The 24,469-nt window shown below is 45.2% G+C and overlaps 1 protein-coding gene across 1 annotated transcript in view; it reads right to left on the bottom strand.

Moving 5' to 3' along the window:
- Nucleotides 1-653: 653 nt before the first annotated feature.
- Nucleotides 654-24,469, bottom strand: part of GRK3 (G protein-coupled receptor kinase 3) — a 56,848-nt gene continuing 33,032 nt past the window's right edge. The window contains exons 9-21 of the mRNA XM_085075689.1: nucleotides 22,624-22,723; nucleotides 17,962-18,040; nucleotides 17,433-17,563; nucleotides 16,709-16,803; nucleotides 15,770-15,877; nucleotides 13,702-13,768; nucleotides 13,406-13,506; nucleotides 11,835-11,901; nucleotides 11,289-11,384; nucleotides 8,946-9,108; nucleotides 8,090-8,226; nucleotides 7,094-7,207; nucleotides 654-6,567 (exon numbers count right to left, since the gene is read on the bottom strand). Of these exons, the coding sequence (XP_084931815.1) occupies nucleotides 6,406-6,567; nucleotides 7,094-7,207; nucleotides 8,090-8,226; nucleotides 8,946-9,108; nucleotides 11,289-11,384; nucleotides 11,835-11,901; nucleotides 13,406-13,506; nucleotides 13,702-13,768; nucleotides 15,770-15,877; nucleotides 16,709-16,803; nucleotides 17,433-17,563; nucleotides 17,962-18,040; nucleotides 22,624-22,723 (1,420 nt within the window). The 3' untranslated portion in view covers nucleotides 654-6,405. The remainder of the gene's footprint in view (nucleotides 6,568-7,093; nucleotides 7,208-8,089; nucleotides 8,227-8,945; nucleotides 9,109-11,288; nucleotides 11,385-11,834; nucleotides 11,902-13,405; nucleotides 13,507-13,701; nucleotides 13,769-15,769; nucleotides 15,878-16,708; nucleotides 16,804-17,432; nucleotides 17,564-17,961; nucleotides 18,041-22,623; nucleotides 22,724-24,469) is intronic.

Genomic DNA, 24,469 nt, shown 5'->3' with positions numbered 1-24,469 from the left:
TGGGGCCGAGCTGGAGAAGGACCTGGGAGCAGAGCTCAAAATAGCCCCTGGCAGCAACACCAGCGTGGTCAGCACCCGGCCAGGGCAGGTGGGAGGGGAGCAGCACAGTGGACACGTGGTGACCACATGGGGACTAGCAGGACCTGTGTCCCACATGCCCCAGCACCCAACACTCAGTCAGGGTGCAGGGCACCAGATTAGGGCATCTCCAGCTGCAGAGGTGCAATGTCCCCAAAACTGACCCAAAATGTCCAGGGACACACCCAGGGCATCGGCAACCACAGCAAGCCCAGCTCTGGCAGTAAGAAATGAAACAGGATGGTCAGTCTGGAGTCACCTGGCAGGAGACTGAGGGTTGCCCAAAGCATCTCACCTACCCCAACAGCACGAGGATGTGGCTTCCATGATCCTTCCCAGGTGGCACCGCAGCCACGGTGACCTAGCTAGCACACAGCCCCTGGCACAGCCAGCAGGACACAGCTGGCGTGTCCCTCAGAAAAACCAGGACAAACACCATGCACAGGGATGGGGGGAGTGAAGGGACTTACCTGTGCATGGGACAGCTGGGCAAATGGGACATCCCAGTCCAGCCCAGTGCACCCCAGTCCGTGCAGGAAGGGGACAGGTGACACGGAAAGAACGAGGCGCTGGCACACACGCAAAGGACGGTTTTTATTGGGGTCTGGGCGTAGGAGAGCAGTTGTACTGACCAACACACAGAAGCAGCTTAGCTGTGCCAAAATAATCCGTTAAAAAAATACTGGCGGCAAGAACCGAGTGTGGCACACCACCCACGACGGGGCTGTAAACTCCGGGACAGTCCGTGAGGAGCGAGGCCACAGCTCCCAGGGACCCTCCTCCCCACAATAAATATGGAAAGAGCCAAGTACAGAAAACAAGGAATGATCTCATCGATACAATATCTAGAGTTATTTACAGATCCTGGCTTTGCTTACCATTAATTACACATTTTTTGGACAGGTTCTCTTTCGATCGTTTCCTTCATCGCGAGTCGCTGTTCGTGTGAATCTGCTCCTTTTTGATTTAAAGGACCTAGGGAGGCACTGGAAGTGCTCACAAATCCCCTCTCCGAGGATGCTCCTGCTTTATTCTGTTTTTCATGTGTATTTTTTGTGTCTTCTCAGCTACTCTTTGCTCGTGCCTTGAGGAGATGCCAACAGGAAAGCCAGCCTGGAAACCCATTGTGCCACACAAACTCGGACCAAGCCTGGACAAAGCCACCTTCCTGCACCTGTCCCCACCACAGCACCTTTCCAGGGGTGACACTAATGCCACTGGCACAGCCTCACCCACCACCAGCTCCCTCCCCACCTCTAGGAACAGCTCACCCCAAAACCCAGTGGGATCAGAGGGGGAAATGGGAAAGAAGGCAGAGACTGCTTTGGGGTGAGGCAGGGATCTCTCCCCACCGCAGGTAGCCTCTCAGCAAAGACAGAACTTCAGCAGCAGGAAAATGCCACATTTCACCCCAAAAATGCCACGGGGATCAGCCCTGACCAGCACAGACCTCCAGCCCCACCACGGTGGGAATTCAGAGCACACAATGTTACACCTCGAGTGCTCCTCAAACTGCACTGCAACACTCATAACTGGAATTATTTTTAGCAGCTGGGACCTGATAAATTTAGGGCTATTTCTGTACCTCGCTGGGCAGGGAGGTGCTGGGGCTGGCTCTGCAGATGTGCCCAGATGTGCCCAGCAGCAGCTCCTGGAGCAATGGCACCACAGGGGGGTCCTGCCTGGGGGTCACTGTCCCCACACCCCCAGGGACAGTCCCTGCAGGGTCCTGGGGTGGTCACTCCCCTCCTGGGATGTGACACTAAGCAGGGTCCTCCTCTAGCCTTAGGACAGACACTGCTCCTACCTTGGGATCCTGTATTTAAGTGATTCCCCTCAAACACCAATCCCATCTCAAGTAAAGATATTTTTGGGTCCTCCAGGCTCTCCCTCTGCTCACTCCTGCCCCTCGGAATGACAGAGCTCTGCAATCCCTGATGCCTGAGCTGGATCAAACATCAAGCTCACTCCTTCCCCCAGTTTAAGTCATTAATTCTCATTAAATCAGCACAGAATACACATTTGCTCTGGGAACGCTGAGGGATAAAGGGGAAATTTAGAAATTATCACATCCAGGGGTGGATTTGCAGGAGCTTTCCAGGTGTTTCTGAGTTCAGGATTCACCTGAGATGCTCCTGACAGAGCCTGGAGTCCCTGTGTGGAGAGAAAGGCTGCACAGGCTCAGGGAATCTATCCCCAATTTATCATGAAAAACAGAATAAAGCTGGCTGATCCTGCTTGAAAGGAGATGCTACTTCCATACGCATAAGGAGCTTTCAGAAATTCTGTGGAATGTCAGAAGTTGGAGAAACATGTATTTAATAAATAATATAAAATGCTTTTTTCTGTTAAAATAGAATTCTCGGGTTTATACCTACAGAGCATAGCAACCTTTACATAAACAAAATAAAGCTGAGTCTGTGATGATTAGTTTAACACAAAATAAAAATACAATTTAACAACAGTATTAAAACAGCCAATGTTCCATCCACACAATATGTACACCATGGAATAGAAACCAACAGGAAACAAAAGTAGATTATCTTGAAACTCCTCAGACATTTGGATATACATATTTTCTCTGTATATTTTAGATATTTTCCTTTTTTCTTCTTTCTTTACAATATTAAAATTAATACTATGCTTTGTCAAAATACGCTCTTCAGATTACTTTTTTTCTCTTTAATTTGCAGAACCGACTCGTTCCTTACATGAATCAGCACAACTAGAATTATTTATTGTCTACTGTACACTTCAAACAGTCCTTCCTCCAGGGGATATTTCGGGTGCAAACACCTCAGAGGCGGAGGAGCCACGTGCCAAGGGCTGCAGGACATGGATATGGAGGTGGAATCGAGGAATCTGCTCCTAAAGCTGACCAGCTGCCAGGGAAAGAGCAACTCAGGGCTCCAGGGATTTCACTCTGATTCACTGGAAATCCAAGGAAGGACAATGCAGAGTCACTCCAGGGCTGGGGTTGGTCCTGTTCAGGGAATATTGACCCCCAGAGATCCTCTGGGCACCAGCAGTGCCCACTGTGGACATCACAACCAAAACAAGTCTTTTTTAGCACAAACCAGTATTTACACCACACTGGTCTGCGAATTCCTGATTTATCTCAAAGCCAAACCCAACCTCACCATCCAATTTCTGGGTTTTTCCCCCTTGATAGAAGTGGGAGAGGAACAATTTCTGCTGGGTTTCTAAAGGGGAGGTGTTGAATCACAGAAATCATGGAATATCCTGAGCTGGAAGGAACCCACAAGGATCATCAAAGTCCAAAGAAATTAAGGAAAACTCAAACGTGACTAAGCCAAGGTCTCTCCCTGGAGCTGCACTCCCTACCTGCCAGGCTTCCCTTCCCAGACACACTTCCAGCTATTATTAGCCTGCTCCAAGATTTTTTGAAGCCTGCTGGGGGGTGAGGGAACATACCAGGAATGTCAATCCCAGCTGGATCCACTCCAGCACTACAGCAGCTTCTCTCACAGCAGCACTTTGGGAAGAACCCGTGAGCCTGCGGCTGAGGATCTGCTGGACCAGGGAGAAAAAACACAAAAAGCTCAAATACAGCTAAGAGGAAGAAGTTTTACACTTGGAGAAGGGGATGGCAAACACCTGGATGAAGATTTGGAAAAAAAAAACAACATAAAAAACCCTACAGTAAATGTTCCTTTAACAGTTTCACGGATTTGCAAAATAATTACCAAATAAACGAGAATTCCTGAACACACAGCCAAAGACCTTCCTGCAAAATAACACCACCAGGAATCTTTGTCCAGAACAATAATTTCAGAGACTCTGGTTCCTACACCAGGAAGGAGCAGACTGAGGCAGTATCCAGGATTTTTTGGTTTGGAGGGAACAATTCCAGCAGCTCCACACCAGCACATCCAGTCACTTCCAAACAGAGCTCCATTTCTTACTGGGATCCCAACCTCCTTCAGGAGTTTGCCACTGTGATAATCCCTCCTAACTGCACAAAAGCCACAAAAATAAAGATATTTTAAATTGTTGATAAATCAGCTAGCTAAAGAAATCCAAATCTTTTCCTGCCCTGCTCCCATCAGAGGTTGGATGGGGCAGCAAGAAGCATGATAATGAGGATATTCCAGGGCCATCCCAACTCCATCACATCCCAAAATATATGTATTTCCCTAAATCAATACACAGCCTTCATTTCATATAAAATCTCTGGGTTTGAGGCACAATTTCCCAGCTGATGACCTGTTCCTCTCTCACTGACATTGGCACCAGAATCTGCTGACCAGAGGTTGCTGACAGGGAGTGAGAGTGAAATCCAGCCATGGAAAATAACTGAAGGAGAAAAATGGAACTGATCAAGGACTAGGAAAGTAAAAACAAGTTACACAAGAGCTGTGAGCAGGTTTTAACACCATCTGAGGGCTTTTTGCTAAATCAAGGAGAAAAATATGAGCACTGCAAGGTATTGTAGGGAAAGCTGGACAACAGCCAGCAGGATGAGACATTTTCTATCCCAAACACCATTAAATACCACACACAGAATCATGGAATCATTTAGGTTGGAAAAGACCTCCATGATTATCGAGTCCAACCTTTGACCAATCACCTCTGACAATGCTTCTTGAGATGCTCAGCAGGAATTACAGAGAGGTTGGTGCTCTTTATGTGGAATAATTTGGAAAATAAATGGAGGGGAGAAAAAAAAAAAAAAACATGGAAAGGAACCACTGACTCACAGGGGGTATTTTCCAGAATGCATTTTCCTTCTGGTGTAGCCCCAGGTGGTCAGCCAGGGTTTGCACAAGCTCTGCAGCAAACCCAGCCCCACGTGTAGAAGGAAATAAAGCCACTTTTACTACTTTTCTCCAAGGAACTCTGTGGTGATCTGACAGCCACACACAACTTGTGCTCCCACTTGCACAGGCACAATTCCCACTGTCTTCAGGGACTGTGAGAGTTGTACCTCTGTAGCTGGGAAGAAAAAATCTTCTCTAAGGTGTTCACTGAATTGGGAAAAAAAAAAAAAAAAAGGTTTAAGTTCAGCCCTGACCTCTCTCTTACAAACCACCACAGCACCCAGGGCAAGGCCCAGCTTGAAGGGTGGGACAGCTCAGGATTAGAACTTTCCTTCAGCAGGACTTTCCACACAACACACCTGATGCCTCAGGTAAGAATTAACACAAACAATTAACATCAACCTGGCATTCCATCAGCTCGTCCTCTCAGCTCCATGCTCAGTTTTTCTCACACTGGTTTCACTGTGGGCACACTTTGAACTCTTCAGGACAGAAAAATGAGAGATCCTTTCCCAGGCTGAGCTGTGATATGTGCTCCAGAGGGAACTGGGGATTTCTATGCTATGGGAACACAGCAGAGGAGGATCCCGAGTTCCAGGAGTGAGGAGTGATCCGGAATACGTACCGAGGTACCCACACACACTGCAACCCAGCACATGCTCTAGAATGCACTGGATTTGAATTCGTTTCTTTTGAATTTTTTAAAAAGTGCAGTTGACCTGAAATGGAAAAAGAACTGTCTTTTATGTTCACTGTAAACTTGTCAAAAGGAATCTGCTCTTTTAAAAACTGTGCTAAAATAGTCAATTTATACAACAGAGCACTAGATGAAGCTACCATAAATTCCTCTTCACCAATTATTACTCTATTGTGTCAGTTATAGTACTGCATATACGTAGAAGAAGCAAAACGGTGGTAGCTACTATTAGTGAGTACAACAAACCCAGGGAATAATTCGAGTTCAACGCTCCCATGAAGTAGCAATAACATTTAAACCACAGGACAGTTAGAATTCAGTACTTTGAAGTGCATCAGAGTCACACACTGTTGATCATCAGCAGTATGGAGCAAGGTTATCAGAGAGTCAGCAGTAATGGTCGGGAAGGACACGGCAACACGACAGAGCGAGGGGCACCCACCGCGGCCGGCCGGTGTCACCGCGGGAGTGTCACCCGGAGCTGGAGTGTCACCCGGCCAGCAGCACCCGTGCCACCCCCCAGCCCGGGGGGCACGGCAGGGAAACAGCCTCTTCCTTCCAGCAGTATTCCAGAGGGACGGAGCTCCCCGCCGGGGGTGGGGACACGTGGGAGCAAGGAGCAGCCTCTCCTCCCGGTGACCTCCAGCGCTGCCAGGGGACAGAGTCCACCCCGCCGCCCTTCCAGAGACAGAGTCCTGACGTGATCCCACGCTGTAAACACGGCATTCCTCCTCTCCCCCGAGCACATCCCGCCTCCAGGACTGCACAAAGTCATTCATTCACAAGGATTCTGGGGCGCTCTGCAGGTTCACCAAGCAGCTCTCCCTGTGGGGACGTGGTCGGTGTGTCCTACAGCCCGTTGCTGTTCCTGTGGCTGAGTGGCGGCTTCGAGAGCTCTACGACCGTGGAGCGGGATTTGTTGAGGAATTTGGGAGCCCGGCGCAGCAACCTCTGGGCCTCGGTGAAAGCCTCTGTCAGCTCTTTTTTCCACTGAACAAACTCGGGGTCGCTCTGCAAGAGACACAGAAGCAGTTTGGCACTTCATCGTACGCGGCCAACAGCGTCTTCTCTCTCACGTGGCGCTTTAATTTTAATTTTCCTTTTAATTTTCCGAGGGAATGAGCGACTTTGGGTATTGCCCATGTGGAACCCTTGGATTCTCCAACACCCCAATAACAGCTGGTGCCTTTTTGAGGATTTTTTGAGGATTTGAGCACTTCCCCCTTCCACACATGAGCTCCAGCAACTCGCCACAGATAGACACGAGCCAACAAGGAGCACAAGGAGCTCGAGACGTTTGGGAGGTTTCAGCTATCTAATAAACCAAACTCATTTTGGCCCAAAATACCACTGAAATCTATGAAAGGAACTGGCATAGCTGCAGGTTTCCTGCTTTCAAAACTCGAGTGTGATAAACACGTCAGCTCTGCTTCACCAAGCGCCCTAGTTAACGCGCAACAGGACGACCTGAAAAACTTGTCAATTGTTTATCATATGCAAAGCAATCTGATCAAGTTATCAAAAAAACAAGTCTTACCTCACACTGTAGGACAAACTGTTTTCCTCCTTTAATTCTCAGTAAGATGCATTTCTTATCTTTAATTTGTGTTTCTTCAACAGATACTATTTGTTCCATGGTCAGCAGGTTTTGCTGCATTTGCAAGAGAGTAGACAATTAATTGAAAAAAAACCCTGTTGCCCATCAAATAAAGCTACTATCTTATTTTCCTGGACTACCCACATGAATTAAATTATGAACATTAAGAGTCATTACACAAACATTTATTTCTGAAGGCTGGGTCATGAACTAAAGATAGATAGTAAGGTAAGAGAGATTTACAAGGGGCTTGGTTGTTTCAATAGTGACAACGAAATATCAACTCTAAAAGCCAGTAATGACAGCATCAAATAAGAATCTACAAATAGGTGTGTCTGCAAACAGAATATTCACTATTTTCCCCCAAGAGTTGCATATAATTTGATACATTTTTCAAGCATTACTGTTATTGCAAAAAAAAAAAAGCCAATATTGCTATTTCAAAGAGCTGAGAGGAAATATTTCAGCACTGAATACTTACAAAGAGAACACACATAGCAGTGTGCAGGAAAACTCTCCCTATGGACTGCAGAGGACACAATGTCTTAAATTCCAGACCCTTCCTTAACGAAATATTAAATTATATTAAATTATCTGCCCTGCACGTGAGCACAGCTGGGCTACACTACAGCCACTATAGCATTTTCTTGGAAATAAAATGCTATATAGCATTTGCCACCTTACCAGTTTGTGTTTTTTTGTATAAATAGTCCAGAGGTCCTAAATGAAAAACAACACCATCAACTACCAAAAATCCTTTAAAAACACAACAAAACAGAGCAAACAGGTTTCTCAAGTCAACTTTATGTCTCCTCCTGTGTGGTGTAAGCCACACAGGCAGGTTACATAAATCCACTGGGCTTTTACTGAGAGAAAACTTCAACTCCTGGGCATTCCAGGTGTGTTTTCCACTGCTCCCCAGGGCACCTCACTCACCCGGGATTCTCCTTCTCCTCGCCACTCCAGCCGGTTTGGGAAGAGGTAAAAGTAACGCCGCTGCCACTGCGTCAGGAAGGGATTCCCCAGCTTGAGCATGTAGCCATGCATGATGCAGTCCTTCCCCAGGGCGTAATCTAAACCAAGAGCAGAGGTTAGCAGAGCCACAGGAGGTGCAGCCTGAAGTGTTGTGAGTGAGCTCTGAGTGCAGCCTGAGTGCAGAGGGGATGGAGCACAGGAGCTGCCGTGCTCTCAGCACGTTCACATCACACACACAGAGCCCAAAATTCTGCCCTAAATACATAGCTGGTGTGGCTGCAGTGCAGGGATCGAGGACAGGAGTTGGCTCTTAAAGAAGGATCTCACTGGAGGAGGTTATTAAAAGAAGTGAATGTTGCTCTCCAGAGTTTGGGGGTTTGATGCAACACCCCCAAGCAAGCTGCTGTGCAAAACCTCCTGGGCAGGAAATCAAACCCCACAGACTGGGAAGGTGGTGAGGATCTGGCAAAGGATGGCTGCACCATCCCTGGAAGTGTCCAAGGCCAGGCTGGACAGGGCTTGGAGCAAGCTGGGGCAGTGGAAGGTGTCCCTGCCCATGGCAGGGGTGGCACTTCATGGGCTTTAAGTTCCTTTCCAACCCAAACCATTGCAGGACTCTGACTCCATGAATCTCTTTCCAAAGCCTGATGTCATCATTCAGCATTTCAAAACATTAAGAAACATCTTAAGCAACACGACAGTGATTAAATGAATCCTAATGATTCTCAGGAATGACAGTAACAGGAGTCTGTGCAACTCCAAACCCAGGAATTACTACCTAGCAGCAAAAGAGGAGAGAAGTGTAAGGACAGATTACCTTCCTCGTGGCCAAGCTGCTTATTTTTAGCCCTTTTTCTGGCCTCAATTTTATCTGTGTCTGCATTTACTGCATCATAAACAGTTTCTGCTACTTCTTGCTGCCAACGCTCCGATATTACCAGAGGGAAGTTCTTATATAACTCCTGGTCACTATCAAGCAACTTGCAAGAGAAAAACAACAAAAAACCCAACATTTTAATAACTTTCACTATTCTTATCCCCAACAGTTAATAGTTACCCATGCAACAGTATTATTTTACAAGATGGATCGAACTCAAACCTTCACAAAACAAACAGATGCAAGCAAGAGAAGCACAGACACTAATTGAAGCAAAGATATTAATTTATGTGCAGAGAACAGGCCACCTGCTCAAAACTCATTTGGATGGATAGCTCTAAAATCCTCACTCAACGTTGTCCCATAATGTTCTCTAGACTTCACATTCGAATAATTACTCCAATGTAAGCAGCAGTGTTCTTAAATTCGTTGCACAAAAACTTCCTCAGCATGAAAATTCCATGAAAAACTGAAAAGATACCTTTTCCACAGCAATTCCTTCCATACTTCCACAGCTTGGCTTTATATTCTCAAAAATTAACCTTCAGAATTCACCAGCATGTGCTGCAGACCCCAATTTTCCTGGTGTAAGGATTATTTTCTCCACTAATCCTTTGAGCACTTAAATTGAATTGCACTGAAGGAAATTAGGAAAAAATTCCAAACCAAAAAGGGTTGTCCAGCACTGAGCAGGGCAGTGGTGGAGTGTCCATCCATTTAAAGCCATGTGGATGCAGCACTGGCTTAATTCTCCCACTGCAGTCAGGCCAGACACTGCTGGAATAGATATTCTCCTCCTTCTCAGACATCCATGGCCACATCCCAGCAGGAAAATACACACCCAGAGACCTCTCTGCAATTGCAGGGGCTTGAGGAAGGGGAAAAGCCACAGGGATCCACTGCTGGCTCCCCATAGAAACCCCACAGCTCACATGCTCTTCTCAGGGCTGCAGGACACTCTGCAGGATAAATATAATCCCAAGGGCCAGGGAGGAGAGCAAGGTGTTCAAATTATGGTGCTCAGGGCAGAGAGGGCTTCTGGCACCTCGCTGGCAGCTCCAGCTGACTCAGGCAGGAATCATCCCATCCCCTGTCCCCTCTGGAAGTCTGGGAAACCCAGGGAGGCTGTGCTATCCCTCCCTGACTCACCCCAAGGGTAAATTTATCCTACAGGCAGCCTGAGCTGTGAGATTCTGAGATCAAACTGGAGATGACACTGCACTGACCTGATGATGATTCACATTCAGTGACAGGACTTCCCACTAAATCATGTTATTGAGAATATCTGATCCCCTAAATGAATAAAAAAGACCACCAGGCTCCTCCTTGCAAAATGTTCCTCTGAATTCTGGCAATGCAGGATTACAGGAGACTGGAATCCTGCTAGGGTAGCATTGATGCTGAAAATGTGGAATTTTCTGGTACAAAGAACAACCTGGGCTCTCTGCACTTCCCTGTGCCAACTTCTGTCACCACAGCAGGTGACACTGACAGACGAGCTCCCTTTTAGGCTCAGTGAGCACTTAATGGAGCTTTTTGCTTATAAAGTTAAGAACAATTAGTTTCCCTCCTGACTCACTCGTGTAATAACAAGAATAAGGTCTGATCTATTGCAGAAATGGGTGATGAAAACAATGAAGGGCACTGACCAAACCCTGCTGTCCCAAAGCTCCAGGGAAGCTTCAGAGAGTGGAGGAATTCACAGGGGGGTCACCCCTTCATGTGAGTCCCAAAGGGGCCAGCAGCTCTAACTTCTCTCCTTTTTTATTTTTTAAATTTATATTATTTTCATTATATTATTTCATTTGTATTATTTTATTTGGATAATATCAGAACCTGAAGATTTCTTTTACCACTTTTCTAACTTATGACAATGACATAGTTTGGCATTTTTAAGGGTTCCCCCTGGCAGTCTCTGACCACACAACTATTAAAATAATGTTTAGCTCAATTTCTCCAAGCTATCAGAAATAAATCACAACTTTTAAACACACAAACCATTAAGTATTCTTGCAAATCTGAGGCTTTCCCAATTGTTTTCCGACCATTTGAAACATTTCCTTTATCACACAAAACTTTTGGTAAGAAAGTAGATTTCAGTTAATCTAAAAACACAAGGACTTGGCAAGCAACAACGAACAGGGAAGCAGCCCAAGGTACCTCCAAGATTCCTGAAGGAATTCCTTGCACATCAAGAGCCCTGAAGCACAGGAATGCCACACACACATGGAAAGCCAAGCACAGCAGCCCCAATGCCACCCTCCAGCACTGAGAGTTGGGTACCTTAATGCCTTTAGTGTCCTCTTCATCAAACGAGCCAATATCAAAAGCATCTGCTGCATTGACTTCTCCCCGGGGAGGAATCAGGGGGGGAGGGTACTAGAAATTAAAAGCAGCATTATTAGAGATAAATTAACAGGCATTATTTAACTCCATTCTGTAGTTATGTGCAACCTTTTTATTTTTTGCACAGATTACACTGGACTGTGCCAGGGTGTCCCCCCCGGAATTAAACTTCAGTGCAAAGTTGTTGTCATTTCTTTTCATCAAAGCTCCTTCAAAAATCTGGGGATAAAACTCCCCAGTTTGGAGACAGCACAGCAGAGGAAACCATACAGTGATTTAACCCTGAAAATGTAGTAACTCACTCCTAACAATCAGCAAGATCTGCAGTAATGAATATTCATCAACAACCCTCCCTGTATTTGTGTGAATGAGCACATGAGTTGGACACTGTGACCCTCAAGTTTTCTGTTAAGTACCTGTTTGGGTTTATTTTCCCTCTACTGCTTTACCAAGTAAGCTAGAATTACTGTCTTCATCCTTTACCTTCTGCAAATAGACTTGCTGCCAATCAATGCCTTTGAAGAAAGGATGTTCCTTTACTTCTTGTGCGCTGCAAAAGAGAAGTGACTGAAGTCAACAAATGAAGGGGATTTTCAAGTGTATTCAAGAAATACAAAGCCTTCAAAGGTCACGTTTCTATCACTTGAGAACATCGTGAAAATGCTCCTTCTTGCAAGAAAAACATAAGAATTTCTAAGTAAAGGAGAGAAGATTTTCACATGGAAACACTTGGAAACACTGTAGGGCTGGCAGGCGAAAACTCCTGATGGCACTCCATCATTTCCAACAGGAAACAATATTCTTCTGCTGTCAGCTCCCAAAAATTGTTCTCTGTCAGTTCCCAAAAACTGCTCTGTGTCAGATCCCAAACACAGATGTGGGTCAGATCCCAAACACTGCTCTGGGTCAGATCCCAAAAAGGGATCTGAGTCAGATCCGAACATTGCTCTGTGTCAATTCCCAAAAATTGTTCTGTGTCAGATCCCAAACATGGATCTGGGTCAGATCTCAAACACTGCCCTGGGTCAGATCCCAAACACTTGTCTTGTGTCAGATCCCAAACACTACTCTGTCCTGTGTCAGATCCCAAACACTGCTCTGTGTCACATCCAAAACACTGATCTATGTCAGATCCCAAAAACCACTCTGGGTTAGATCCCAAAAACCACTCTGGGTCAGATCCCAAACACCGATTCTTCGGCAGATCCCAATCACTGCTTGCAAATAACCACATTACTCCACACCTTTTCGCATTACACAAATTTTATGGGAAAATAATCAACTACTCCTTAGGCCCCAGGGAAAAGCAATCTCAGGTCATTATCAAAGAGACAAAAACCCTCTGAATCTCCCAGTGGAATTGGAGCAAGCCTCAGGCTCAGGTGTGACCATCAGTTACCTGTTATCACACATCCCAATGGTTTCTCAACAGTTGTTTACTCCTCTCCTTGTTTTCTCTCTCAGTCTCACACTGAATTTGTAAACGGGAGATAATTCCATGAAGAGCTACAAGCAAGGTGAGCTTGGCAGAAGCAAGGAGTGTTTTGTAGTCAAGAAACAAAACAAAAGCTCTTTGCCTTAGAATAATGAAATGACGCAGGCAGCACCAGCAATATTCACAGCTTTTTGCTTGGTGGTTTTGGAATTTATTTTTTTTTTTGGTGTGTGTGATATGCTCCTATCATTACAGATACAATATAAGCAATAAATTTTTCCCTATCAGTATGTCTGAGTCAAGTCATATGATTTCATGCCAAAACAGATCAGGCAAAACCAGAAAAACAACGAGGGATGAGAAGCAGGAACACCACCCAATGCAAGTATGACTGCAGGGAACTCAGGGAAAGGTTTTAAGGACAGAAATTGTCCAAAAAACATGTCCAAACCAAAGGAAGCTGAAATGTAATTCCATGCGGCAGCACTTTTGAATGTTCTCTTTCCAAAATTAAAATCCTCACAACAGGAAGCAGATTTTCACTCGAAATGAATTCACTCATTGACAGAAGAAGTGGAAATTTTTCAAGGCAGAGGTCCAAGGAGAAGACAACACCTACCTTCTTCCTTGGCATCCAAGTCTCTTGCTCACATCCCGCTGCAGAAGTCCTTCCAGAAGGGACTTCAGCTCGGGAGAAAAGGAATCCGGGAGCTCCACATTCTGTGGGGAAAGGAAGTATAAAGAGATATTCCATGATGGAAGTGGTGTGCTCTGCTTTCTCTGCTCTGACACTGTTTGTGAACAGCTCTGCCATGTGAAAACACAGCTCTCTGGGAGAGCAGGGGGTGCAGCTGCAGGTTTTGGGGGATATGGGAGCTCAGGGAAGGTGGGGATGTGATTGAGGTCAGGTCTTACCACGGTGAGAGTCATCCGGTCGATCTCGTGCTTATCTTTGGTTTTGTGCTGCCTGAAAGGGCTGTGCCTGTGGGAAGAAGAATAAAAACACTAATAAATGTAAAGCCACAGAATTATCAGAGTATTTCAGCTGTGCCAATCTCAGGAATGAGTGGAGCATCCTGTTAGTCCCATCCTTCCCCCTCATTAATCCTATCCTGGAGAACAATTTGATCCACAGCAAGGTGAGCAGAAATCTGGATAATTCCTAAACAGTGATCTGGCCTTAAAGATGTGTTTCAAATGCCTCACCAACTACATCTGACTCCTAAAAACATGAACACTTTTCAAGTAAGAAGGAAACCCCAAGCAGCCATCACCCTCAGGGATTTAAATCCACGGATTTCTCTAGGGAAGCTGAGCATGACCCACTGAACTCACCACTCCCCATCATGGGAGAATGAAGCAAACCATTTTTGAGTAAGGACATGAGAGGGAAGGTAATCCCAGATCCCACAGCATCAGCCCCTGGGAAGATATCTGATGGTATCTGGTAAATTATCAGCTTTATCCCTTTCCTGCTTTATAATTCTGGTTTGAATTTGAATTTTCCTTTAAGCTAAGGAAGACCGTGGCACATTAGAGATTTATCACACAGTCCTTCATGAAAGAAAGAAGCAGCATTGTAGTATATTTTAATTACATTTAGGATATATTCCCTGCTTCTTTTCTTCAAAACCTGGAGGGGATGATATTTTTCAAAATCAAAATGTTATCCAGTTATCAATCCATTAATTAGCAATTCTAAAGCATTCTGGCTTGCCACATGGCAGAGTGTACCAGCATGTTTCAACTGGAGACCTGCTACTCCCAAGTTATTTTCCTTCTATCCTCAAAAATAAATTGATTGATGAGTGCAATGGACAGACCAGGACTTCAGTTCTTCTCTTTTTAGCATGACAGGTAAATGATTCCCACACAGCCTCATGTACTCTGACAAGGAGGCTCTGAGTAGATCAGGGAAGCTAATGATTCACTGGGGACTCATGGGCAGATTCTGTGCCAGACTAAATTTACCAAACACCCAGAAATGGCACCATGTGCCCAGCCCTTGTTTTGGGATGTGTTTAATTGGCTTCAGAGCAGATGAGGAACGAGAGCTCACCGTGAATAATGCTCTGGCTTCTGGCTGAGCACTGATCCCACCCTGAACATCTCTGCCAGGGAGAATCACAGCCCAAAGGCTGGCAATTTAAACCTTCTTTCTTTATTTGCACATTTACAGTCTGTTTTGTGCACAATTAATGTTAAATTGATACAGTTCTGGAGGTCAATTCACAAGTCACATCCTGACCTTCCTTTGTACAGCGTCGGAGTGGAGCTAAAAGCTTATAATTAATTATGTGTGAGGACACAGGATGACCTAATGATCAATCTTTACAGAGAAGCACTGTGAAAAGCTTTAAATTTCTTCTGGTTTGCCATTACCAGCGAGGATGCCATTTTCAACAAGCACTTGCCCACCAGTGCTTGCTGACTGCTCAGACAATGCCATGGTATTAATCAATTCTACACACATAAGTTTAATGAGAAGGTAATTGCTGACAAAGCTGTAATTACCATGTACCTTTGGACACTGATAAGGTAACAGGGAAATGGAAGGATCCACACTTTGTACCTAACACAAACCCTGCAGGAGGGAAGGCTGAAGGGCAAAAAGAAAGGAACCAGAGCAGCCAAGAGCTTCTCCTCTTAACATGAAGCCCATGATTTACCAGGGCTGCTTAGTGCACTCCAAGGAATAACATCACAGCATTTAAAACACTACCAGCTGCCAAAGAGGAGTAAATTGCTGTCAGCAGCAGTTCAAAGGGCAGACAGAGGACCTGCCTTCCTCACAGCCCACATCTGCAGCTACTACAGGAAGCAGGGATTGGGTTTGGTTTGATTAGATTTGCAAGAAAAAGGCTGGTTTAGCCTGGAGAGCAGACGTGGGTCAGCACGGAGGGATCATTCCAGACAATCTGAGACACAGGATGTCCTGCTGTTCCAAGAGACACCCACAGAGCCCCCCAGGAGTCCCACTCACCCCCTCAGCAGCTTGAAGAGCATGCAGCCCAGGGAGAACCAGTCGGCACTGCTGTCGTAGGCTGTGCCCTTCTGCAGCACCTCGGGGGCCATGTACCCGTGGGTTCCTCTGCAGAGCACAACAGCACAAAACAGTCATTACAGCCAACACCAGCATGGAAAAAAAACCAATCAAAATCAGTGTTTTCTTAATAAGACAGCCCAGTTTGAAAAGAATTCATTTTAAGCATTTTTATTTTGATTCCAGTGGGTCTCATGTGTCACTTGTGTGAGTACAGGACCCTCCTAAATTCCCCCCTGGGCACCATGAGAAGCAGCCAGCAGGTATTGCTTTTACCCTTGACATAACCAAAACATATGGACTTTTTTCAAGAAGCTACTGAATTGCAAATTTTTCAAGGTGTGACAGGCTGGAGTTTCCCTTTTTGCATAAATTCCGAGACAAAATCAGGGCAAATGAGGACCTAAGAATAAAACGTGCCAGGTAAGATGTGAATCCACACCCAACTCTGGGAATTCAGATCCTAGTTAAGCCCCGATGGCAAGAAGCAGAAAGGAACATAATTTGCCTCCAGTTCTACAAAGATCCAGAAAGACACAATAAAGGCAGGATTTTAGGCAGTTTGGGAATATTTAATTATCCGGTTGGGACAATTAAAGCAATCTGGTACTTTAACTCAGTCAGGTTCTTCTCTGAGCAGTGAATCATCCCGAAATAATGTGTCATCTCCCAGCCATGCCTACACATCAGCTGCTACAACTGTGCAGGAAAACAGGGAGAGGAGCCCAAAAAACCTCATTAGAGCCTCCAGCTCAGCAAGCCTGGGCCACACACAAGTGTCATTCCTCCCCTTCAGACAAAGTGAAGTTAGAAAGACAAATTCAGGATGTATTTAGCACTACCTGTATGTGCAGCAAAGCTCCCAGATGTAATACTTACACACTGGCATGTGGCTTCTTTTTGGAAAAGTCACAAGCCAGCCCAAGGTCTGATATCCTCACGTGTCCATGTTCATCCAGCAGGATATTTGCAGGCTGGAAAACAACACAGGGAGGTGAGTGCTTTGTATTCCCCAGCTGACACAACTGCAAATTCTCACAACACAGCAATTTGAGCATCAATACTCCCTGCTAACTGGTAATTGGCTTTATTTTTTTTTATTTAACATCAATATTCCAGGCACTTTCTAGATAAAAATCTACCTTCTCACAGAGCACTACGATCAACTCCACGGGTTATGGAATACTGAATAACAGAACAACCAGGCAAGGTTTGAAACACAAAACAGGCAATAAATGAATAATCCATTCTGGTCTCAAGTTGCTTTTGGTTCCTTCACAGCAGGGTCTGTGTGAGGCTTTTACACCCTTTATCCTCAAGTCTCTGGGCAGAATATTCTGGGCAGAATATCTGGGAATATTCTAAATTATTCCCATCAGGGAGCTGAGGAGATAAGCAACACTGCACAGGATTTACTGCAACCCCAAGGAAGCCTCTCCCAAGCTGGTTAAACTGGATAATGGCACAGATTAGAACGACTTTGAAAACTTATTACAAAAAACAGGCAGATAAAGAAATAATCCTGCCAAGAAAAGGTTTCAGGGAGGGTAATCCATGGAAGGTATCTGATTGCCTGTGTGGATGAGGCACCCAGCAACCTTACCTTCAGGTCTCTGTACACCACGAAGCGATTGTGCATGTGCTCTAACCCCAGGATGATTTCAGTAGCATAAAACCTCATCTCTTTTTCAGAAAACACTCCGTGCTGGGAGAGGTGGTAGTGCAAATCTCCTCCTGAAATGAGAAGGATTGAGATGGAATTAAATAAACAGTAAAATCTTACCCTGTAAGTAAAATCTTACAGGTGGACAGGGTGACATTGTGGGGGAACTTTTGTAGGTTCTTATCACCTGTGGAGCACAGAGCCCCACCAAAATAGCTGAGAAAGCTCATACAGAGATTTGGTCAGCCTGAAACTCTGTTTTAAACTGCATTGATTTCATAAACATTTGCATTCAGTGACTAATCCAGCAGAGGATTTCCACACAAGGCTGTGCCACACATTGGTTTGTGGAGAGCTGAGTAAATCAGCTCATAGAGCAGCCCAGGCTTGAGAGACCAACCATCTCAACAATCCTCCTGATAAAATTCTTGTAAAAATCATCATCATCATCTCCATGAGTCTTGCTTACCATTCATGAGGTCCAGAATGAAGCAGAGCTTGTCAGGGGTGTGGAAGGCATAGGTCATACAGACTATAAAAGGACAGTCCTGCAAGGGAAGAGCAAAGAGCCTCACCTTGAGCAATAAGCAAAGTGTGACTTAGAAAAGCTAAAAATACATCTGATATTTTTCCTGTGCTATTTGCCAGTATTCCCAAGTTCTATCCTCACTCATGAAATGTAGCTGCACTGGTAAACACTGTCCCTCCATGAGGTGACAGTGAAGGTGTTTGGCTCCCATCAGCATTTCCAACAGAGGAGTGAAGGAATGTGAACACACCAGGCAGGAAGTTGGGATTCTGGAGTGTTACAATGCTCAGGAAGCAGCAACAGAAACATCCAGATTGTGCAAAACCCTCAACATGAGGGTGGTGGGTGCAGCTTTAGGAGGACAGAGCAGAACAGCCAGGGCAGGGATGGGTTACATGCACCTGAACCTCAAGTCACCCCATGTTTAAGACAAGCAGCCATAAAAATCCCACTGGAAAAACAGCTCTTTACTGCCCAGGTCTGCTCACATGCTGGTACCTCCATGAAATACATTCAAAACCCCACAGCAGCAGCTGGCAGATCTTCCTCTGCCCTGGGCCTGTGCTGGCTGCAGGTGGCCACTGGAATTGCTGAGGTTGGAAAAGCCATCTGAGATCATCGAGTCCATCCCCCAGCACTGCCAAGGCCACCACCAACCCATGTCCCCAAGTGCCACATGTTAAAGCCTTCCCAGATGTGACTCCACCACTGCCCTGGGCAGGAGAACCCTTTCCACGAAGAATGGAACTGCTCCTGCTGGCCACACCATTGCTGATCCAAGCCACCAGGCTCTTGGCTAATCAACAGGCAGTGGCTATCACCTCATCAGCTTCTTCTTCATGGAATGGAATCATGGAATGCTCTGGGTTGAGAGGAACCCTAAAGCTCATCTCGTTCCAATCCCTTGCCACGGGCAGGGACACCTTCCATGGAAAGATGTGGAACCAAAGCAGGGCTGTTTGGTGAGTCTGCAGTGAGCCCTTCAGGAATGGCTGCCCTGTCTGATCCCAAAGCTCCAAGGGGGCAGGGAGATGATCCCAGATGATCCCAGAGAAGCCCAGGACACCCTGCAGGATGCAGAGCCTCATGTGATTCCACCAATGCTCTCAGCATTGCAGGATGGACAGGGAAAGCTCTGGGAATCTCTGGCAGGAACTCCCTCCCTTCCCAATTTAGAAACAGCAAAACACGGTGGCCTTGGGCTCCGGAGAGAGGAAAGGGAGGGACAGAGACACTTCAGAGCCCCTTCATCCTTCCATGAGGTTGAAATAATAAGGTTTATAGACCTGACTGTAATCCCAGGGATCCCCACAGTGCTTGGGTACATCCTGCCCTGCTCCAACCCAACTGCACTTTATGTTTTGCTCACCCCAAACACTCCCTGCAGAGGGGAGGGATGGGTGTGAAACACCTGCAAAACGTCCAGGAGAAATGCCAAATTCCTAAATGGCCCTCAAAATAAGGAGCCTGATGTGGTGTCTAACACAAGGTACCACCTCTGGTTATGAATTCTGTGCTGGGGACTGTTGTAGCTGTCACTTAACTTCACAACAACAGCTTTAGCAGAATTATTAACTTAATTTCCTGCATCGACTGGGTAATTCGGAAGTGTCCCCAAGCAGGGCTCCTAAAATTCTAGAGCAATCTAATTACCCAGAAGGATTTAGTGGTAGAATTTAAGCACCACACATAGACAAATAAAAGCGTTTTTCTACACCAGAACATAGCCTGCCTGTATTTTTATGGGTTTTAAAAATAAAAGTTATCTGGAAGTGTAAATGTGATGCATAACTCATTTTTGTGCAAGCATTCCTAATTTCATCATTACCCTCTCCCTGTTTAACAGGGAGAAAAGCTGTACTGCAGTATTTTCCTGACACAAAAACCACAGCAAAAGAGTATTTTACAGCACAAAAATAAAAAAAAAAACCAAAAAACAAAAAACACCCTACAGTTATTTTTTAAAGGACACATAAAGCAGTAAAACGAATTTCCCAGGAGAGCAATTTTTCATCGCAGTCAAGTTTCTGCTCTGATGAAAATAAGCAACATAATGACATTAATGTGTGAATTAAGACCAGTTTGGAAAGAGTTCCTTACATCCAAACAATCCTGGATTGAGTCCAGAGAACTGCTGAAGTCAAATTCGTGGTAATAAATCATGTGGAAGGGAAAAAAAATATTACAGCAGCCATAAAAAAATGTAGAAATGTGATATTTTAAAGACATTAGCACATTAAAAAGTGCTCTAGGAGGAAACCTTTGGTTTTGACTCTTCCCTGAAATCCAAGCACTCAGCTTTGGGGCACAAAGTGACAGCAAGCAGGGGACAAAGGTTTTCAGAGCACAGAGCAGCTGGGTCCCATTTTAACTGGAGGGCAGCTCAGACCTGACATATCTTGTCACTCAAAGATATGCCAGTCATTGCTTGAAACACATGAAAACCTGTTCTCCTCCCAAAAAAAGAGATTATTGATCTCAGAGGGTTATTGTTCCCTCCTCATGGTGGGTGGGATTGCTGGGGTGACCTCCAACTGAGGATATCCTAGGATTTTGTGATTGTATTTCTCATCCCTTGGAGGGAATCTCAAATTCAGCCATTTGTAAAATTATCTCAGAAGATCTGGGTAAGGCAGCTGAAGTGCTTGAGGTTTTTCAGAAGGAAAAAACTGGGAGCCACAACAGAGAGGAGGCAAAACCCTGCAAGGCCCCTGGTCTTGCAACAGCCAGATGGAATGATGCCCTCCTACCCTCAGGAAAAGATTGATGGAATAACCACTTCCTTCCACAAACAGCACCTTGGGGCTGAATCTCTTCATAGGGTTCACCACCAGCTTGGTGATTCCCACAAGTTTTTGAACAGAAATCAGGCAAATGTTGGCTATTTCAGAAATTAAATCTATTTTAACAGAAAGTAAAATCTTTTTCCCTACTCTGTGACCTTCCAGAGGATTTCACAATGCCTCTGCAGCCTGAAGGTCTCTGTGGGAGGGGAAGACAGGAGCCTGTGTCTTGCAGAAGAGGAAACCCAAAGCTCAGTGACAGTTTGTCCCCGTTACACCACAGTGACACAGCAAACACACCAACGGGGACTGAGCCCTGCAGAGCCCAGTTTGGTGCCATCAGCCCCATCCAGGAGTCCCCAGATGCTCTGCAGAGGTGCCTTTTGTGCTCCTGAACCCACTGGAAATGCAGCCATGGGAAGCTGTTCTCACCACGCAGCCACGGCCGACTCCAGCATGGGAGCTCTGAGCTCCAGGAGTGCTGAGGAATGCCAGAACTTTAGGTGGATTAACAGAACTGATTACACAACCAGCTGTGTCATCTGCACAGCTGTTATTGTGCCTTTTGCAGAGACAGCTGGATTCCCAGTTAAATGACTAACTGCACTGTGATGAACTTCCAGTTCCATTCTGCTCCGGGCAGTGCAGAATTCTTGTCCTTGGGCACGTGCCACTCCAGATTCACAACTTCTGTTCAGGGATTAAAGGAATTCTGTCCCTCTCCAGCTCTCCTGGAGGCCCTTTAGGCACTGGAAGGGGCTCTAAGGTCTCCCTGGAGCCTTGGCTTAGTGGTGGGATAATGCCTGGACTCCAGGATCTTCAAGGTGTCTCCCACAGAAAAGATCCTCTGATCTCTGGGGACACAGCCCTGGTCCCTGAAAACAAAGCCCAGGGAATTCTGGAATCCTGAAAGCCCAGGGAATTCTGGGATCCTGCAGGGAATTCTGCTCTTTGCACACCTCAGCTACGAGCCTGGAACAAAACCACACACGATTCCTCCTCATTCCCCCTCACTCCTTCCCTGTCTGCTGGGAACGGGGGATCTGTTCCCACACTGAGTGTTTAATTCATGCACCACGAGGTGAGGGAAATGAACCTTCCTGCCAGCATCACCCGTAGCCATGGCAACCATGGTGTCACTGCAAGGAGGGCAGAGCCACCTCCAACCCTGCCTGGGATTTCTCTGAGCCCAACACACCTCAGCCACCACCCAGGGCTAACACCAGGCAGGTGCTGGCTTTTTGCACGCATTGGTGATGGTTTCAACTTTAACTAGATTTTAATTAATCCAATTTTAATGCAATTTATATATAGACTAGATGGGCAGACTGGCTCGGTACACCTTGACTCAGTTAAAGTCCATAAAAAAGCAAAAGGGAAAAACTGGATGTCAGAGTAACAGGAAAGGGAGGATGGAGTTTTCTCTGCAGCAGCATTTCAGATTCTAGAAAAGTACTGTGTAACTATAGCGAAAGAGGAATCTTTTCTACAAGGCAGAATCGTGTTTTGGAAAAGTTTCAAACAGAAATACTTAAAAAAAGGGTATTTAAAAAGCCAGGAGTGGGGGGAGGATGAATTACCTCAGAAATGGGCACCCCCTCAAGCCTCTGCAGCAAAGATGCTCATTCTGTAGGACCCAAACTGATAAAGCAAGTTTGGTTTTCCCTTCTCATTTCAGACACATTGCAAGAATCAGGGGGAGGCTCCAGTGGGGGTTCATTTTTGCATGTCACACAACTGAATTGATGGAATATGCATTACATGTAACAGCTTTTATATTATAGGGAAGAAAGAAAGAATAACAAATGGTGATACTTACTCCTGTACTGACAAGAGACAGCATAATTCTTTCATTTAAGGCTAATGTTTCTCCTTGCTTCATCTTGATTCTCTTCTTATCTAAACACTTCATTGCATACCTGAAAAAAAAAAAACAAACAACCATTCAGGAAAAGCACCAAAAAACTCCTCTATCAGTACTATTCACTGGCAGTCAGGCCATGTACATTTACAGGTTCCTGTAAGAAAGCTCTTGAATGACTTAAACCAGGACTAAAAACATCATTTCAGGCTAAATACAAAAGCTCCAAAATCTCCCAGAATGAAAACATTTCCAGCAGAGGCCTCCTAACAGAGAAATGCGCTTTAACAAATAATTCCATGTCCAAACCATCACAGTGAGATAGGAATTACACAACATATATTCATTTTCTCATACCTACAAGCAAGAATCTGCCACAGGAATTAAATAACAGAGACCCTGTCATGGTTCCATTTAATTCCAACACCTTCAGCTCAACCAGGAAAGCAATATCTTGAACACACGCTGCGTGTTTTATATATATTTCTTTTTTCTTAATTTTCTTTCTACTCAGAAAAAGGTCAGATACACACAAGAAAGCTTTTTTAGTCTTCCACCATCTGTGCTATACAAATTAATAAAATTTTGCTCACAAAGGATGTTACCCTAACAACCACCAACCACGGGAGGATATGATACAGGCTGGGTATTTTTCCAAGATGTTGGGTGAGTTCATTAATAGACAACAGTGAGAAGGACATGTGTGTTCCTCCCCTGAAGACTCCAAAACCATGGGGATCCATGGATTTTTAGGAAAACACCACCATCCCCTGCCTCACTGTGCCAGCCCCATCCAGCTTTGGAGCCTCACCTTGGCTCCAGCTCCCAAAAACAGCCACGTCATTCCTGACATCAATGTGTTGGCAGTGGGGGAGTGAGGGTGAATTTTAGGTTTCCACACTGGGAATATATTCATGTGTTCCTGCTGAGGAGCCTGTGAAAGGTGAGTAAAAATAAGCCCTGCTCTGCCCTGAGCAGAGGGAGGGACTGGGGATGTTCAAGGCTGATGGAAATCACAGAATTACTTGGGTGGGAAGGGATCTTAAATTCATGGGCTGATGGGTTTGGATCAAGAAAGAACTAAACCAAACCTGCACCCAGAAGCTGAGCATCATCTAAAGTTTTGCTTCAAATTTGAAAAAAAAAAGGTTGGTTTTGCCACATTTCACTTTCCCTTGCTCTATTTATATCTGATAAAACCTGTCCTTTGCTTCACTTCTCCTGTCCTTCTCACTTCCCAAGGTTTATCCACCTCCTGCCAGAGCCCAGATCAGAGATGGAGATGGCTGGGACTCTGAGAACTGCCTGCTGAGTGTGCTTCAAGCTAAATAAAATGTTTATTTTTGTACATGGACAAATGAAAGAATTGTACATGGACAAAAAGCAGCGAAGCAGGAATAAAGCCAGCGTTGTTGGTAAGAGGATTAATACAAATACTTGAAGTCACTGCAGAAATACTGAATGTAATAATAGCAACATGAAGATGTCTTCCATTTATTATTATCAGGGATGTCAAGCACACACATGCCCTGAAAAGGGAAGGGAAATGTTTAAGGATGGGCTAAAACTGTTCAGAGAAAAGCAAGATGAAAGAGTGGGGTGTAAATAAAGAAATGGATTGATATTGAGAACAACTGGTTAAATCCATAACCCCATGGAAAAGGATCCAAGAGCAAAGTGAGCCTCAAGTTAGTCTGGAATGAGAATCTCTGGGGATAAAACTTCATTACAAAGAACTTTACAGCAATGTGACACTGTAAAGTTCTTCGTAATGTAAAATCATTTCTTAGGAAATCACTTCACA

This window comes from Lichenostomus cassidix, chromosome 15, assembly GCF_008360975.1.
Source record: "Lichenostomus cassidix isolate B80296 chromosome 15, HeHo_3.0, whole genome shotgun sequence".
In the NCBI taxonomy this organism is placed as follows: domain Eukaryota; kingdom Metazoa; phylum Chordata; class Aves; order Passeriformes; family Meliphagidae; genus Lichenostomus; species Lichenostomus cassidix.
Note: the sequence above shows the minus strand (reverse complement) of the source record. Positions and strands in the feature narration are given on the sequence as shown.